The 14839-nt window shown below is 42.3% G+C and overlaps 2 protein-coding genes across 3 annotated transcripts in view; both read right to left on the minus strand.

Moving 5' to 3' along the window:
* Positions 1–20: 20 nt before the first annotated feature.
* LOC139415081 (low-density lipoprotein receptor-related protein 11-like) lies at positions 21–10029 on the minus strand. The gene is made up of 8 exons (XM_071162861.1): positions 9266–10029; positions 8838–8995; positions 6256–6397; positions 3371–3616; positions 2017–2187; positions 1823–1882; positions 1607–1744; positions 21–1203 (listed from the first exon to the last, which is right to left on the minus strand). Exons 1-8 carry the CDS (start codon positions 9882–9884, stop codon positions 1049–1051), a joined length of 1689 nt encoding a protein of 562 aa, XP_071018962.1. The 5' UTR covers positions 9885–10029; the 3' UTR covers positions 21–1048.
* A 242-nt stretch (positions 10030–10271) lies between these two features.
* The window catches only part of LOC139415082 (mitogen-activated protein kinase kinase kinase 5-like), a 59824-nt gene continuing 55256 nt past the window's right edge, over positions 10272–14839 (minus strand). The window contains exons 25-30 of one of the 2 annotated variants that reach the window (XM_071162862.1): positions 14307–14412; positions 13669–13912; positions 13237–13349; positions 12941–13053; positions 12567–12643; positions 10272–12443 (exon numbers count right to left, since the gene is read on the minus strand). In XM_071162862.1, coding sequence (XP_071018963.1) covers positions 12383–12443; positions 12567–12643; positions 12941–13053; positions 13237–13349; positions 13669–13912; positions 14307–14412 — 714 coding nt within the window. In that variant the 3' untranslated portion in view covers positions 10272–12382. Of the gene's footprint in view, positions 12444–12566; positions 12644–12893; positions 13054–13236; positions 13350–13668; positions 13913–14306; positions 14413–14839 lie in introns of both variants that reach the window. The other variant, XR_011634930.1, reaches the window with a different exon arrangement.

Consider the following 14839-nt stretch of genomic DNA (forward strand, 5'->3'; position numbering starts at 1 on the left):
TTCTAAAAAATATATGGTAGAGCAGGAAGAATTTAGTCTGTGTACCAGACTTTTTAGCTAACGTTCCACTTCTTGCCACATCTTCGGCAAATGACAGGAGTGGCAAAAGGTGGAATATAATAGCTGAACAGAGATGGAAGAATCCACATTGTATATTCAGATTGCATCTCTTACCAATTTAAAATACTCCTAAGCCTTTGGCACAGAATCACAAGACATTGATCAAGAGTTAACTTTACTATCTCACACAAACTGTGTGCATACAGACTTTTAAGATACATCTATCTACACATCAACATTGAAACTACATAGATGATAAAGAAAAACAACATACCATATCAGACACATCCTAGAATGCTTTATGGCTTGATATGGGCTTTTCTGGAATTACTTGGTTTTCTAACAAAATAATTTTCAGTAATGATTGGAATTTACAATAAATTACATATCTCGCTATCCCCATATTTCAAAGTAGTCTGGTAAAATGTTTAATTCTACGCCAAGTCTAATAGATATACAGCATCATAGCACAACAGTGGCAAGAGTATTACATAATGGATGAAGTACTATATATCTCCACGAAAATATACATCCATGACTGACATTTTGTTGTAATATTAAAATAACATCTTTAAGGGTGAAAGAAATTATGAAAGAAGAAGGAAAGCATCTCTTTCCAAACCTAAGTGCAGACAACCATCAGTTTGTACACTAAGTGAGTGTACAAAAGTGGCAAAAACATGTATTTCCTGTTAAAAGCTGTGTTTGATTTAGCTCACCTCGAGTGCTGTGTGGGTAGAGTTTGCACTTTTGGGACCATTCCAAAGAGTGATCGCCGCCTACCTCGCACGTCGAGTTATCTAAATCGAGTGCACCTGAAGAAGTCGTACACAGTCGTGATGTAGAAAGTTTGTTCGGTAATCATGAAGACTCCACCTGGCCAACAGTTGACTGACAGTGTTGGGGTTTCCCATATAAATAGAATGAATTGAAGGGACTTGGAACCTCTCATTCTAGTTCCGTGGAGCATTCATCCCTGTCTATGCTGCTACAGGTACATGCCATTGATGAGGTAATCAGACTCCTCAGTGGTGAGGGGTCGGGCCTTCTTCAGCTTGTGGCGGACCAACCGCAGGCGACAGCCAATCATGAGCAGCAGCAAAGCCGTGATGATCAGGCCTAGAGCCAATGGCAGTATAGCACCTGCATGGGAGAAGAGAGAGAGAAAGACAAGTCACAGACACTGTCATATACGATCTGTATTTCTGCATGTATAACATAATATTACAGAGTTATAATAAGTTGATAAGGATGAAGAACAGATCAGAAGAGAACCATGGCGCTCTCCCAGAAGCTTGGCTGGTGCGTAAAACCCGCCAATACAGACAAACAAAGGGATGTAATGGGTTCGGACTCAAGAAGATGTTGCATAAAGGTTCCTTCGTTATTTTGTTTTCAATGTTTTAATTATTTTCACTGCATCAGGGATAGCATACAGACGTTTCGGTTTTACAGCCTTCTTCAGTGTGTAGGTAAAATGTTAATTTGAATTCAAAACAGCCTTTGTAATAAAGATCAACAGATAAGCAGCAGGTGCTGAACAGACCTGACTCAGGCCCTGGGTGTCCTCCCATTACTGAATGTGGTTTGGATATTGGGAGCATGTCACGCTCTGGTAGTGGTTTGATCTCTGGCCACTTCATTGTCACTTTAGGGGCCTCCGCAGGAAATGTACTGGGTAAGACTGAAACAGGTGAGAGATTGTATTAAGGTCATGAATGATCATGTTCAGGAGTAATTATCACAAGATAATTAAATGTACCTGTCTCTGTGTGTTTGGTGGTGGGGGGAGGTGCCAATGTCGTTTGCTTGTTAGCGGGACCTGAATAATTGTTTCCATTATTCATTTGTATAATTATATTCCTATATTTTATACACCTCATACAATATGTAATGATGATGCACATCAGAATCCAGATAATTCTTCAAAAATTTACTCTACTAGCAAAATCCCACCTGTTTTTTTTATACATTCATTGACGCAGTCTGCCACCTGCAGGAAGTTGTTGTGGTTGCCCTTGCAGCCTCTGTAGATGAAGTGCTTGCACTCTTCAGCCACAGGGTCATAGAACCAGCGTGGGAAGATGCCTTTACATGGCCCCACAGCAGGGGGCGCTGCACAGGGCTCTGCTGGGACAGAAAGAGGGAGAGATTTGGTCTGGTGGAACATAGAGAGCAAAGAGAGGGAGAGATTTGGTCAGGTGAAACATAGAGAGAGGGAGAGATTTGGTATGGTAGAACATAGAGAGAGGGAGAGATTTGGTCAGGTGAAACATAGAGAGAGCAAAGAGAGGGAGAGATTTGGTTAGGTAGAACATAGAGAGAGGGAGAGATTTGGTCAGGTGAAACAGAGAGAGGGAGAGATTTGGTTAGGTAGAACATAGAGAGAGGGAGAGATTTGGTCAGGTGAAACATAGAGAGAGCAAAGAGAGGGAGAGATTTGGTTAGGTAGAACATAGAGAGAGGGAGAGATTTGGTCAGGTGAAACATAGAGAGGGAGAGATTTGGTTAGGTAGAACATAGAGAGAGGGAGAGATTTGGTCAGGTGAAACATAGAGAGAGGGAGAGATTTGGTTAGGTAGAACATTGAGAGAGGGAGAGATTTTGTCAGGTGAAACAGAGAGAGGGAGAGATTTGGTTAGGTAGAACATAGGGAGAGATTTGTTCAGGTGGAACATAGAGAGAGGGAGAGATGTGTTCAGGTGGAACATAGAGAGAGGGAGGGAGTGATTTGGTCAAGTGGAACATAGAGAGAGGGAGGGAGAGATTTTGGCAGGTGGTCTGTGATAAGGTCAAATGAGAAGTACCTTGCCTCATCTGTCTCAGGCTAGCCTAACCCAGGGATCAGAGGACAGAGGAGTGCTTTGCTCCACCGCTCAGGGGGTTCATGGGAATGAAGGACCCCTGTCAGGCTCACTCCTGTCCCAGCCCTTCATGTCTCACATTGCCCCTGTGGCCTGCATTCTGCTTTGCCCCAAAGTTTCCAGATCAGCTTTGTGTGTTTGGTGGTGGGGGGAGGCTCAATGGCTGCCTGCAGGGGAGAATCTGCCTCTCTCTGCACTTACTGTCACACAAAGAACCTTCCGCTCTCCGCTAGCACAGACAAAACTCTGGCCAACCAGAATGATGTGCAGACATGCCAAATGGATTTAATTCCTTCACAGTTGTAGTTCATGTTAACCATTACAGGTTTGTGTTTAAATCTGTTTATATGGTGTTTTGATGTGCATGGAATTGCCTACTGGGTTATAGCTAGCTAGGTAGTAAATACACAATAGCTAGCTAGATAATAGCTACACAATGACAGCACCTTGATGGACAGGGCTCTCCTGTTCACTGTGACTTGGCAGTGGTAGGACTCGGGGCACTGCCTTGCTCCAGTCACTAGACTGTGGAGTCTGTGGGGCTTGTGGTGGAGTTGGTCTGGCCTCCTCCATGGTCTTCCTGGGCCCACCCTGGGCCATGGAGTGGTCCTCAGTCTCCTCTGGCTGGGCCACAGGCTTGTGTGGGCTGGGTAGACCTGGAGGGGGGGGTATTGACTTCCTGTTCCCATCAACTGTAGAGGACAGGGTAGGGTCATCTTGGGCTCTCAGACACAGTATTAACACACATTCACCTGCTCATCATTAATTTACTGCAGCCCTCCTTGCTCTGATATTCCAGACTGTACAGCATCCATACAAATCCATCCTAGTACACTCAAGTCTCAAACTACACTCCATCTTAGTACGATCCAGTTGAAAACTACAATCCAACCTAGTACACGCAAGTCCACACAGGAAACCTACAGCCCTCTATTTTATTATTATTTGTATTATTATATTACAATATGATCAACGTTTCATTTATGTAGCCCTTTACACTGGTATCCATATATACGGGTTGAAAATGGCAGATTTAGGCACTAATAAGAGCTTAAATTGGAACGCAGTGGCTGTACGGGAACATGGGTTTTGACTGACAGCTGCTGTGTGGGTTTTGAGTGACAGATGTTCTGAACTTGAACACCTCTAGCGACAAGTTATCCACATCCCTCCCGGTAGTAGGGCAACTTTTGTTTTGGTCTGAGGGAAATGCTGTAAATTAAGATGACTCCATGTATTTTGAAAGATGAGATGTTGAGGATTATAATAAATACTGCTTTGATGTCATACAAGCAAGCCAGACCACCGTTGATTCCAAATATGCTCTTCACATCTCCAAATCATAAAAGTCATGTCATATACAGTGGCAACGTTTATGATCACTATGTTTGATGTACAGTTACAAGATGACATGTCGTCATACTGGGTTGTTCTGAACAGAATGAGCCTGTTTGTTTATTGTGAAGAAAATTTGCCATGGAACACGCACCTGAATGCACGCACCTGAATGCACGCACCTGAATACACGCACCTGAATGCACGCACCTGAATGCATGCATGACTTCGTTCTATGTGCACCAAAATGATGACCTGTTTCTCTGAATTGCCCTGTGAAAGCCTAACACTGTAAGATTGTATTGTATAACTTAGCTAGTCATGTTGACAATAGAACAAGCTTTAAAAGCATGCCCACCTGACCCAGATTGCAATTTATAATGGAAAGTTTTGGGGAATTGCGTAAACAATCATGTGATGGTGGAGGATGCAGGGTTGTGTTCCAAACGAAGCAACTACAAGTGTGCTTGCTCTCGTTCCTCAACGGCACAGCTAGGAGAGCTCAAAAAAAGAACATTATAGTTGAAAACTCTTCTTTGAGTCATAAAATGCATTGAAATGACTTAGGAACTGTGCACACTGTGGAGAGGCCACATAGAGACACCAGTTTGTCCTCTCACTCAAACCCTTGTCATTTTTTGGTCTTATGTTGCACCTATCCCACATTTTCCAGGAACTGTCTTATCATCTTACTGAATGTACCCAGAAGATTTCATTATCAACAAATGTGGGAAAAAAGTACAGTAAATGTAAAATGCACACTTGCGTCATGTGAACTGTTGTGTCCTCTCCTTTGGTCTAATAATTTCCCCATTTTCTCCAAACTGTTCCCTTTCTATTGCTACCATGGTTATGCATATGCTTTTCATATTTATTCTTTAAGAAACATTTCAGTTTAGCCCTATCCATGTGGGCCAATTCCCAGGGTTAACCTTTATTTTTACAGTGAAGTCAACCATTTCCAGGAGCTCCTGCCTCCCTGTGGCTATCCATGTGAGGAAGACAGACTGAGTGACTCACAGCTCTGGCAGAAATCCTCATCAGAGCGTTCTGGACAATTCTGCTTCCCGTCATGGTATGACAGTCCCCCAGGTATACTTGAAAGCCTTCCTATGGATGCTTTGTTAAAGTGCTGTTCTGTGTATTCAATAGGTCACCCATCTTATGTTTGTTGGAATTCGGGATAAGACAGAAAAAAATTGATAATAATAGTATATTGTACCCATTACGTTACTGTAACATCTGTCTTTGAGGATATTCATGGTTTATAGGTTTATACACATCTTACATAGATAGGCCTTGTGACAGTGATCTACAGCTCCAGACAAGTTTTAAAGCTAATTTCCTGCAATTCTACACATTTTGTCATGTCTTGTGTGTGTTCATGTGATATTTCGTTGACTCAAACATTACAACAAAATGGGCTAAAACACCTAGCTGAAAAACGTTAGCTGACATGGGCTAGTTGATATGGACATTTCTAACAAGTTTAAATAGGTCTCTATTTCGAAATTGCACCTTGTGCTGTCTACTATTACAACTTTCAAGAGTAAGTTGAATGCCAGACTGAGTTTCTTATCTCATCCATATGTGCATATCTCATCCATGGCCCCTCAATGCAGTGAATAGATTACAATTATTCCCTGCCTGCTCATATGGGTATGGCCATATCAGGCAGCCAGACATTTGACTAGGGGAGCACTGCTCAATTCGTTTGAGCACTAAATAGCAGACTCGCTTTCATTATCCAATGGATTCAATCCATGGAGGCAAGGATTTAATTGCAGTGCAAAGTTCCTTGTCTGTAATGCATTCGTACTTATTACAGGCAACAGGATCACAGAAAAGCACAAATACATTTTACCACAACAATAAAACATTGCTATTGATGTTAGCCAGAAATGAGGCGAGATCCACTAATTAATGATAGATGAACATGAGGCACATCTGGCTGGTAATATCTTTCAGTGAGAGAGGAGATTGAAGTGTTTGTCACCTTCAGCTTGGTGTTCTGGAGCCAGCACTGTCACAGTGACATTGTCTGAGCTCTTCTGTCCCGCGGTGTCTGTGACAGTCATCTGGAAGGTAAAGGAACCCTCCTGTAGATCACTGATTTTCAGTAACCCTGGCTGGGTCACCTACAGAGGTAAAGGGATCAAATGTTAGACAGAAAGCAAAGACAGTCTACTGGAAACATTGGGCTGGTTTCATGGACGCCATGTCATAACGACACAAAGCAATTATCGGAGCCAAGTTTGTTAAGAGAGTCATGTTTATGACGAGTTTTCCACAATAACTAAAAACTCACATCACTTCTCAGCCCACAATAGGGCTCTTGTCCCTGGGTCAGGTTGGGATATAATAACCTCTTATCTGCATATATGCAGCAGTGTATTATGGATCTCTGGTTGCACCATGCAAACATCCATGTAGACTAACTACTAACTGCACATGACTAACTAAACACATCAGGTTAGTTGCTAACTGTGTGTGTTCTAAATTAGACCTGTTTTATAGCCTAGCCTACACCTCGGTTTTCTATTGCAAACACAGTATCCATACTCTATACCTCAAGTGTATGGCTCACTTTATAACAAAGAGACAGCCGTGATTCTCAGACCTACCATGTCAGAGCTACCTACAGTGCAACATTATGACGTTCAAGATTACAACTCTGAGGAGAACGTTTTTCTTCTAAACTATGTTTTCCCATCTTTTAAGATGAAGATGAAGATCACTTTATTGGTCAATTGTACACAAGGTCCTAACCGAAACGTGACTTCTGCTTTATCCCAAGCCCTCAGAAGTACACGTCTTCTTTGGTATCATGGCTTTGGCACATTTGTTTGTGCATGTCGCCATCTACTGAGCGGGAGTGTGTGGTCGACCTCGTTACATTTTGTGATACAAAAATGAAAAGGGGAAGAATTGCACCAACAAACCCCTTACCCCTTATATCACTATTTAGTTTTTTATTTTTTATTTAAAAAAATACCCATTCCACTACTTTCGTTCAACACACCTTGTAACTTCTGCAGTAATACTTGTACACCCAAGTCTTTGCAGCTGCCACCACATCATCTATTCTCTGTGATTCTGCAGTACAGTTGATAACCATGGCAATGAATGCTAAGAAGCCATACCACTCTGTATCGGCTTAGGCCTACTACTCACCCTTTACCCATCATCCTCTACTCTCTTCACTGCCTCAGTATGCGACACCTTCTGTTCTACTCTGACACTGGCAACCTCAACTTGTCTCTCTCACACCAGTCATTTCTGATCCCCAGCAACATTGGCACACACTGTTTTTTACTACATATTCCTTTGTCCCATGCCCTCCCATTGCATACTGCTCATCTCGGAATCTCCCTCCTACACACCACTGCAACATGACCATAAGCTTGGCGTCTGAAATACATTAGTGGGTTCGGCATAAATGCTATCAATGGATAACTGACATATACTAACATGGCTTTCTCAGGTAAAGGCTCTGCTTCAAAACCCAAAAGGACAGACAGTGTCTTCTCAGTTCCACCACGCTCGCCTGCGTCGCACCAAACAGCGGGCATCACACACAGGGAATATTCCATTTCAGTAACTCCACCTCAACACTTAACGCCACCCCAGTAACCACTCCGTTCAAAGGCGCCCTGCTCTGGAGAGCAAAGCAAGTCACAGGTCTTGTCACGAGGCGTGTGACACGAAGCGCCCGCTCCCTCTAGGCGGAAGAAAGACTTTAAATCATCACAAGTCTACTTCAAGCTACCTTCACCGATTTAACAGTAGCCAATTTGTTTTCTACCCAGCCTGAGACTACATATGGGTCAGCCAAAAGGCAGGGATCAACTTCCCCACAAAATCTCGCTCCTACTGGGCCAGAATGATCCATTGCATGACCATCGAGACGAGTCCCAGACTCAGAGTTCTTCACACCTGCCACCGCAGATATTCATCCTCATTTCGTCAGGCTCAATTACGGAGCCATCAGCAGAGTACGGTTTGTTGTACTTGGCACCATTCTTCCTCAACACACATCTTCCCTCCACTCAGCTCTTCTCCTTCTTCCTCGCTGTCCATAACCACGTCTATCTGTTCACCACGCTCATGCCGCGCCTTCATCCACGGTATTGTTTGCAGAACATGCACTGATGGCATTTCTACAAAACCTAACTTCTGTTTGTTAGCCCAATTTACTAGTCTGGCATCTCCATTCTCACAAAACGTGCCACAATCGTCAGACAGGTCTCCTCTTCGTCATCCATCTTCAGACAGGACACACATGCATACCGGCATACCGGTTGGAAAGGAGGTTACCAGCAACTGGTCGCCCGTGGAGCTGTTGTTGTTGGGGGTTAAGTGCCTTGCTCAAGGGAACACCGGCAGGCAATGGCATCTAGGATTTGAAACCAGCAACCCTCCAGTTGCCAGCTCACTTGCCGGCAATTTTTTTGGGCAGACCCGGGCCACGCTCCGGCTGCTGGATAGCCTCTAAATTGCAAGGCTACCTGCCTCACATTTTTAACCAATGACACCTGCTTCATTGTTTTCAGTGCACTCTTCAGTGTTAGTGTTTACCTTCATGTTGATGGCCGGTTCACCCTTCACCAGGGCCCATTCGTAGCGGGTGACCCCATAGTCGTCCACACTGTCCCGGCCGTCCAGTACCGCACAGTCAGTGGGCAGCTGGATAACTACATCCTGGCCGGCATTACTGCGGGGCGGCTCGTCCATGTCTGGAAACAGCCCAGTCAGAACTAACCTTGTCAAACACACCTGGACTCACTCAGATTAAATCTCATTTTAGAAGCAGGGGGCAATAGCAAATTATTAACCCAAACCATACACCAGTCTGATAATTGCTAGTGGTTGTGAGAACAGAATTACCAGCAACCAGTTATGTATTATGAATGATTTGTCATAAGCAATACACATGCATTTATATTGTATCTTATTGAAAACCTGTGATTTATATTCAATATAATTAACAGCAGACAGAACCTCACCTGGCATTTGAGTGCCATCATCTACTCTAGGGTTTTCCTCAGGTCTCCTAATCAAATTGACCAATTTGTTCACATCTCCATTGCCACTGGAGGACATGAGGTGTCCTGTTGTATTGTGAGCCCGACTGTAGGTGCTAAACCCTGCCTGTGCTGCGAATGAACAAACGTTTTTATTTCTATAGGTGCAGCTGAACAAATAGCAGCTGAGGCTGTCGTCCGATTGTCTCATGTCCTCCTGGACCACCGCCACCGTGCAGTGAGGGTCTGCACAGCAGGCATGGAGACAGTCTTTCCAACTGTACACCCGGTCAGGAGCCGAGAGGAAGGTGGCTCCCTGCTCAATGGAGGCAGTCGCTCGGATGATGTGCTCCTCTACGGCGTTGAAATTAGCCAGACAGACGTCAACTACCTCTTCCTCCTCCCTGGTATACGTCTGGTCCTGTTGGAGCTGCTTGCGGAATTCCTCTAAGAGCTCCTCCACCCCCGATATTTTAGATTTCAAGTCTAATGTTTGAGAGAACCGGGTTTGAATGCTAGTCACTATACAGGACAGCAGCATACACGTAATGAGTCGATGATGCTGAGCCAAAGCCATTATGTTTACGCAGTTAAATGGCATCCCTCTCAGCTATTTTCACGCCGGATGAGAGGCGTTAACACAGAAAAAATATAACGCAAAAGAAAAAGCATCATATTGTTTCATATCCAATCATCTTGAATCACAGGCGAGCATCTTTGCTTCTTTAAAAAACATGCGGCGCTAAAGGCCGTTTGTCCGTATCATGATAACACTGCGCAGCATCTGTAGCGCAGGACATCCACAGCGATTGGAGGCCAAAATAAAGAATTGACGTCACAGTGTTCAGTATCTGCACACCTGTCAGTTTTGCTTTTATGCAACTTCCTATGACAGAGATGTCTGCAAGAGTAATAAAAATTATATTTACTCACTATTATTTGGCTATTAGACCTGTGAATATTTTGAAATCATAGCACATTATTTGTGTTCAGTTCATTATTTCAGCTGACACTTTATTTCACATTTACATTAAGACCCATTTTTGTGTTACACAACAATATGTTATTGCACAAGTAAAGTAATAAATCTATCATGAATATGAAACAAAACGGAAACCTTTGAACAAAACATGTATTTCTGACAGAAATATTTTAAATAAAAAAGGAACAGGTTGGTGGTATAACAATATGAACATGGGTTTTCAGTTATGATTTTCATTCAAACATATACATTTGATTTAAAGCATTTGCATTTTTAAAGATAATATATAGGCTACAAATGAAAGCAGGCTAAATAAAACTCCATACATTTTACAGAGTAAAATATTAATTGGGTCCTCCGACATAATTTTGTTCCATTGCCAGTATCAATAAAATCTATCAAATGTGGCTGCAAGCAGCAATGGATAGATAGGGTTCACGGGATGACCAAAAGGACACGATCGGTTGGGTAACAAAGCAAGCACTCTGTCATGTAGGAACCTTTATGTGCAACCATGAGTCTAAATACAACATCTGGAGTTAATCTGACATATGGTTCATAAGGGGAAGATGATTTTGAGCATTAGCATTACATATGCAAAAAATGAGTTGTTAATAGTTTCCTTGTTTATTGAAATATCAACACCAAATTCAGTGTGGTTCATGTTAGGGATGTCCATGATAGTGATGACACGTTTCACGTTGATAGGCCACTGTGGAGTGGATCTACAGTTGTTTAAATGGACATGTCATTCCGATTTCCTGATTTATCAATAACTCAGCCATCTTTTTACCAATCCCTTAGCATTGATGATGTTTCACATTCAGTCAGTTTTGGTTTTATACATCTCCCTATGATAGAGAGATATCTGCAGGATTAAGAAGAACTGAACGTCTATTTAATATTAGACTACTAGACCTGTTAACATTTTAAAACCAGGACACATTATTTGTGTTCAGTTGTAGAAATGTAAGGGCCATAATAGTCCCTAAGCATTATTTCAGTTTACCCTTTATTTCACAGTTAAGTTTTCAAGACACATTTTTGTTTACACAATAATATGTTTTTGCACAAATAATGTCATCAATCTATCATGAATATGAAACAAAACGGACACATTTCAACAAAAATGCGGTCCTATGGTTCATGTGAATAAGTTTCAAGGTTGGAAAAAAAATCTATCCTGACGCATATTATGGGTCCTTGAGGCAAATTTGTTCAGCATGAGGAAAGACAGCTAATTACAAAGTTTAAAGTCTCTAGGTCAAACGGGGCGGCGGATATGAGGGTTTAAGTGAGAAGGCTTATAACAGCACCAGCTTTGCTGTGAACCTCCAAACACAAATTTGCGTTATATATTTGATAGGACATCTAGCCATTTGTAAATTGTGTCACTGAAAATAGTCATTTACTGTCAATAAAATGTGCTATATATTTGCATAATTTACCCCCAAAAATAACAAAATATACCTAACATTGTAAATTACGTAAAAAAAATGACTTGAACAAAAGTCAAGAGCTATGATGTTTAAAAGCCTTCAACACCAGTTAAACAAGTACAAAAGGGCAGGCATGCAGTGATGACAATGAGAGCAGGGCATATCCATAAAACACATTTAAATCAAATAGTGATAAGAAGCCACTAGCAATAACAATGCTGTTTATCAAGATAATGTACAGCAGCTCAAACACATCAGTTTACGTTGTATTTTGTCTCTCAGGCTTGTTTTAGAAAATGGTCAATCTCATGACAGTAAACACATGATAGTAAGGAGAAAATTCTACAACCAAATAACATTTAAAGGTTAAATTCTCAGATATGTTTCATGATTTGCCCTGTAAATCTTGGCGCAGGTGTCATAACTGTTGAACATTATATAACCGGTGGCACTTAACTCCATTTGAAAATAGGAATTTCCAAAAAACAACTCATGTGTCAATACTCAATAAATGATAAACTACACTGGAACTGTCCCTTATCAGGACTGAGTCTTGGTCTGATAAATACTGAGATTAAAGTGCAGTGGTGAGTGTTGAGGAGAATACTGAGTTGTTGTTGTTGTGCTTGTGGTGAAGATCCTGTACTGTGGAGGTAGCTAACTCCACACGAGGACTCCTCACACTGGTTTCTGTCTGTAGTCTGTAATGGCCTTCCATAACTTACACAGCATCCCACCTCTGAGGAGGAAAACAAGAGAAAGATGAAGACGGACTTGAGATATTACAGTGTTTCAATCAGGTATTTAACATGGCTGGATATTTGACAGTGTAGGAGAGAATACTGTATTGTATGTTGTATACCTTAATCCCAAACTCTTCAGGTCGTCTCTCATCACATACTGGAGAAGGTCATCTAAAGTGTAATCCTCGGTCAAAATCTACAAAATGGAAGATGGATCATGGGTAAAATCATTGGTACCTTAAAGAGATTAAGCTCGGCCAATAGATGGTGCTCAACTGTGTATCTGTTATAAAGGTTTTACACATACAGTATGCATAAAGAGTACTAACAATCAATGAATAGCCTCCAGGTACACCCAGGCCATTAGTTTTAACAGCTTTACAACAATGCACACTGTTTACTTTAGTATAGGATTACATGGACGGGAGTTTGTTCACATAATGTACCCATTTAAAACAGACGTGGCCGGGGGCGGGGCTTCCTCAGGACCTACCCTGTCCATGGAGTCATCGTCAGCCCCATGGAGTCTCAGCCACTTGATCAGCTCTGGGTCACCATGGCTCACAGTGGACCGGCTCTTCTGGCTCACAGATGATGTAGGCATATCTGTCACACACATAAGTACAACTATAACTAATCATAGTAGACATATCAAATCATATATATTGTATGTTTCCTGATGTTTGTGTTGTACAAATAATTCCATTAGGCATTTAAAAAGCAGTCCTTTTTAATGCTCTTGTGCTCTCAGATAAAGGTGTGTACTAGTGTATGTTGGGATGTGCTCACCGATGGGTTCTGAGCGGATCCTCAGTAGTTTGATCTCCTGTTCCCTCTCATCCAGGACATGCTGAAGAACAGCCTGGTACTCTCTCTCCCTCGCCAGCAACTGCTCCATCAGCCTGGGGCGACACAGCAGGGAGAGAGGAGGGGAGGGGGAGACAGGGTCATTCAATGAGGAAACACAGTACTACTAAACACGGCTACTGCAGGCGCCATGATGAAAATAAACATATTTGTGTTTAGGCCCCTGTGTTAGGGCCCTTCTACATAACATAATTTACATTGGGGAGGAAATAATGTGAAGCTACAGGCAATATCTACTACTGATTGGTCACAGATGTGGAGTTAGTAGCAAAGATTGTTCATGACTTGTTGGAATAAATCTCTGGTTTTGTGTCTGACAGTCATTATCATTGTTATGACAGCACGATGACCCACCTGTTGGTTTCCAGCTTCATCCTGCCTAGTTCCATGGTGACGGAGCACTGGGCATTATGGGATCTGTTTGAAACGGTGGAACTGAGCGTGCTCACGCCGGAGGTGGCAACCGTGTTGTCATGGGCAGTGTTGGGAGGGGCTCTGCACTGATGGGCGGAGTTATCCTCAGGCTCCACGTCATCGTCAACGTTATCCTGGTCGGCCGGGTCATCCTCCGAGGCCAGGCTGAAGTGGGGCCTTAGCTCTGGGCAAGGACACGTGATATATCTTTACACCTTTACAGCAATACTAGCAATATCATGAAAACTAGTTCATATCCAACAGCTAAACTGCACCTTGAAAGAGGTAACATGAAAGATTAAGACAGCAACATCACAAGCCTCAATAAAGATCCCTCTATGATTAAAATAATCTTTAAATGCAATTGTTATAATGACATCTAACTGGTAGACACATATTCTTGTTAAATGCCATATTTACATAGTATCTAGTGCATTTCTGTATCCAAGGTTACACATATATGTTATGATTAGATTGGGGCACTGTTCAAAGTCATACTCTTATGTTTAGCTGGCAACCAGTGTGTGTCCTGGTTAAAATGTAATTTAAAACTCTGCGGCTGGAGGCACAGCTATTACCTGGCACCAGGATGGTGATGGCAGTCTGCACCGCTTTACGGATGATATTGTCCAGGGCGAACATCCAGTGGGGCTTGATGTTGTGGTTTCGTAGTACTTTGTTTACCTGGCGACGCATTGGTCAATCAATCACAAAGAAAGAAAGAAAGACAGACAGAAAGACAGACAGACAATCCATCCATTAATAAACAGCTACACATTTACTACGGATATGTATGCATCCACATCTACCAGTATCCACGCATTCGTGGAAAGGAAAACAGGCTTGACTCCAGCGGGTGTCTGTTTACATTGCGTGTGGTGGTTGCAGATATCTAAGATATCCCCCTATATAATGAGTCTATGGAAACAGCATTTCCCAGAAAAAAGAGCGACAGACATTTATAAAAAGCCATGCATTCTGGAAAATCCAAGTGTGAAAAACAAGTTTGTATCGTGAATTGATAGTAATCTTTCGCAGACAATGTACCCTATAGACCAGAGCTGGTTTCATATGTATCCACTAGGGGGAATCAGAGCTCAGTATTGACTGA

Source organism: Oncorhynchus clarkii, chromosome 8 (genome assembly GCF_045791955.1).
Source record: "Oncorhynchus clarkii lewisi isolate Uvic-CL-2024 chromosome 8, UVic_Ocla_1.0, whole genome shotgun sequence".
NCBI classification, from domain to species: domain Eukaryota; kingdom Metazoa; phylum Chordata; class Actinopteri; order Salmoniformes; family Salmonidae; genus Oncorhynchus; species Oncorhynchus clarkii.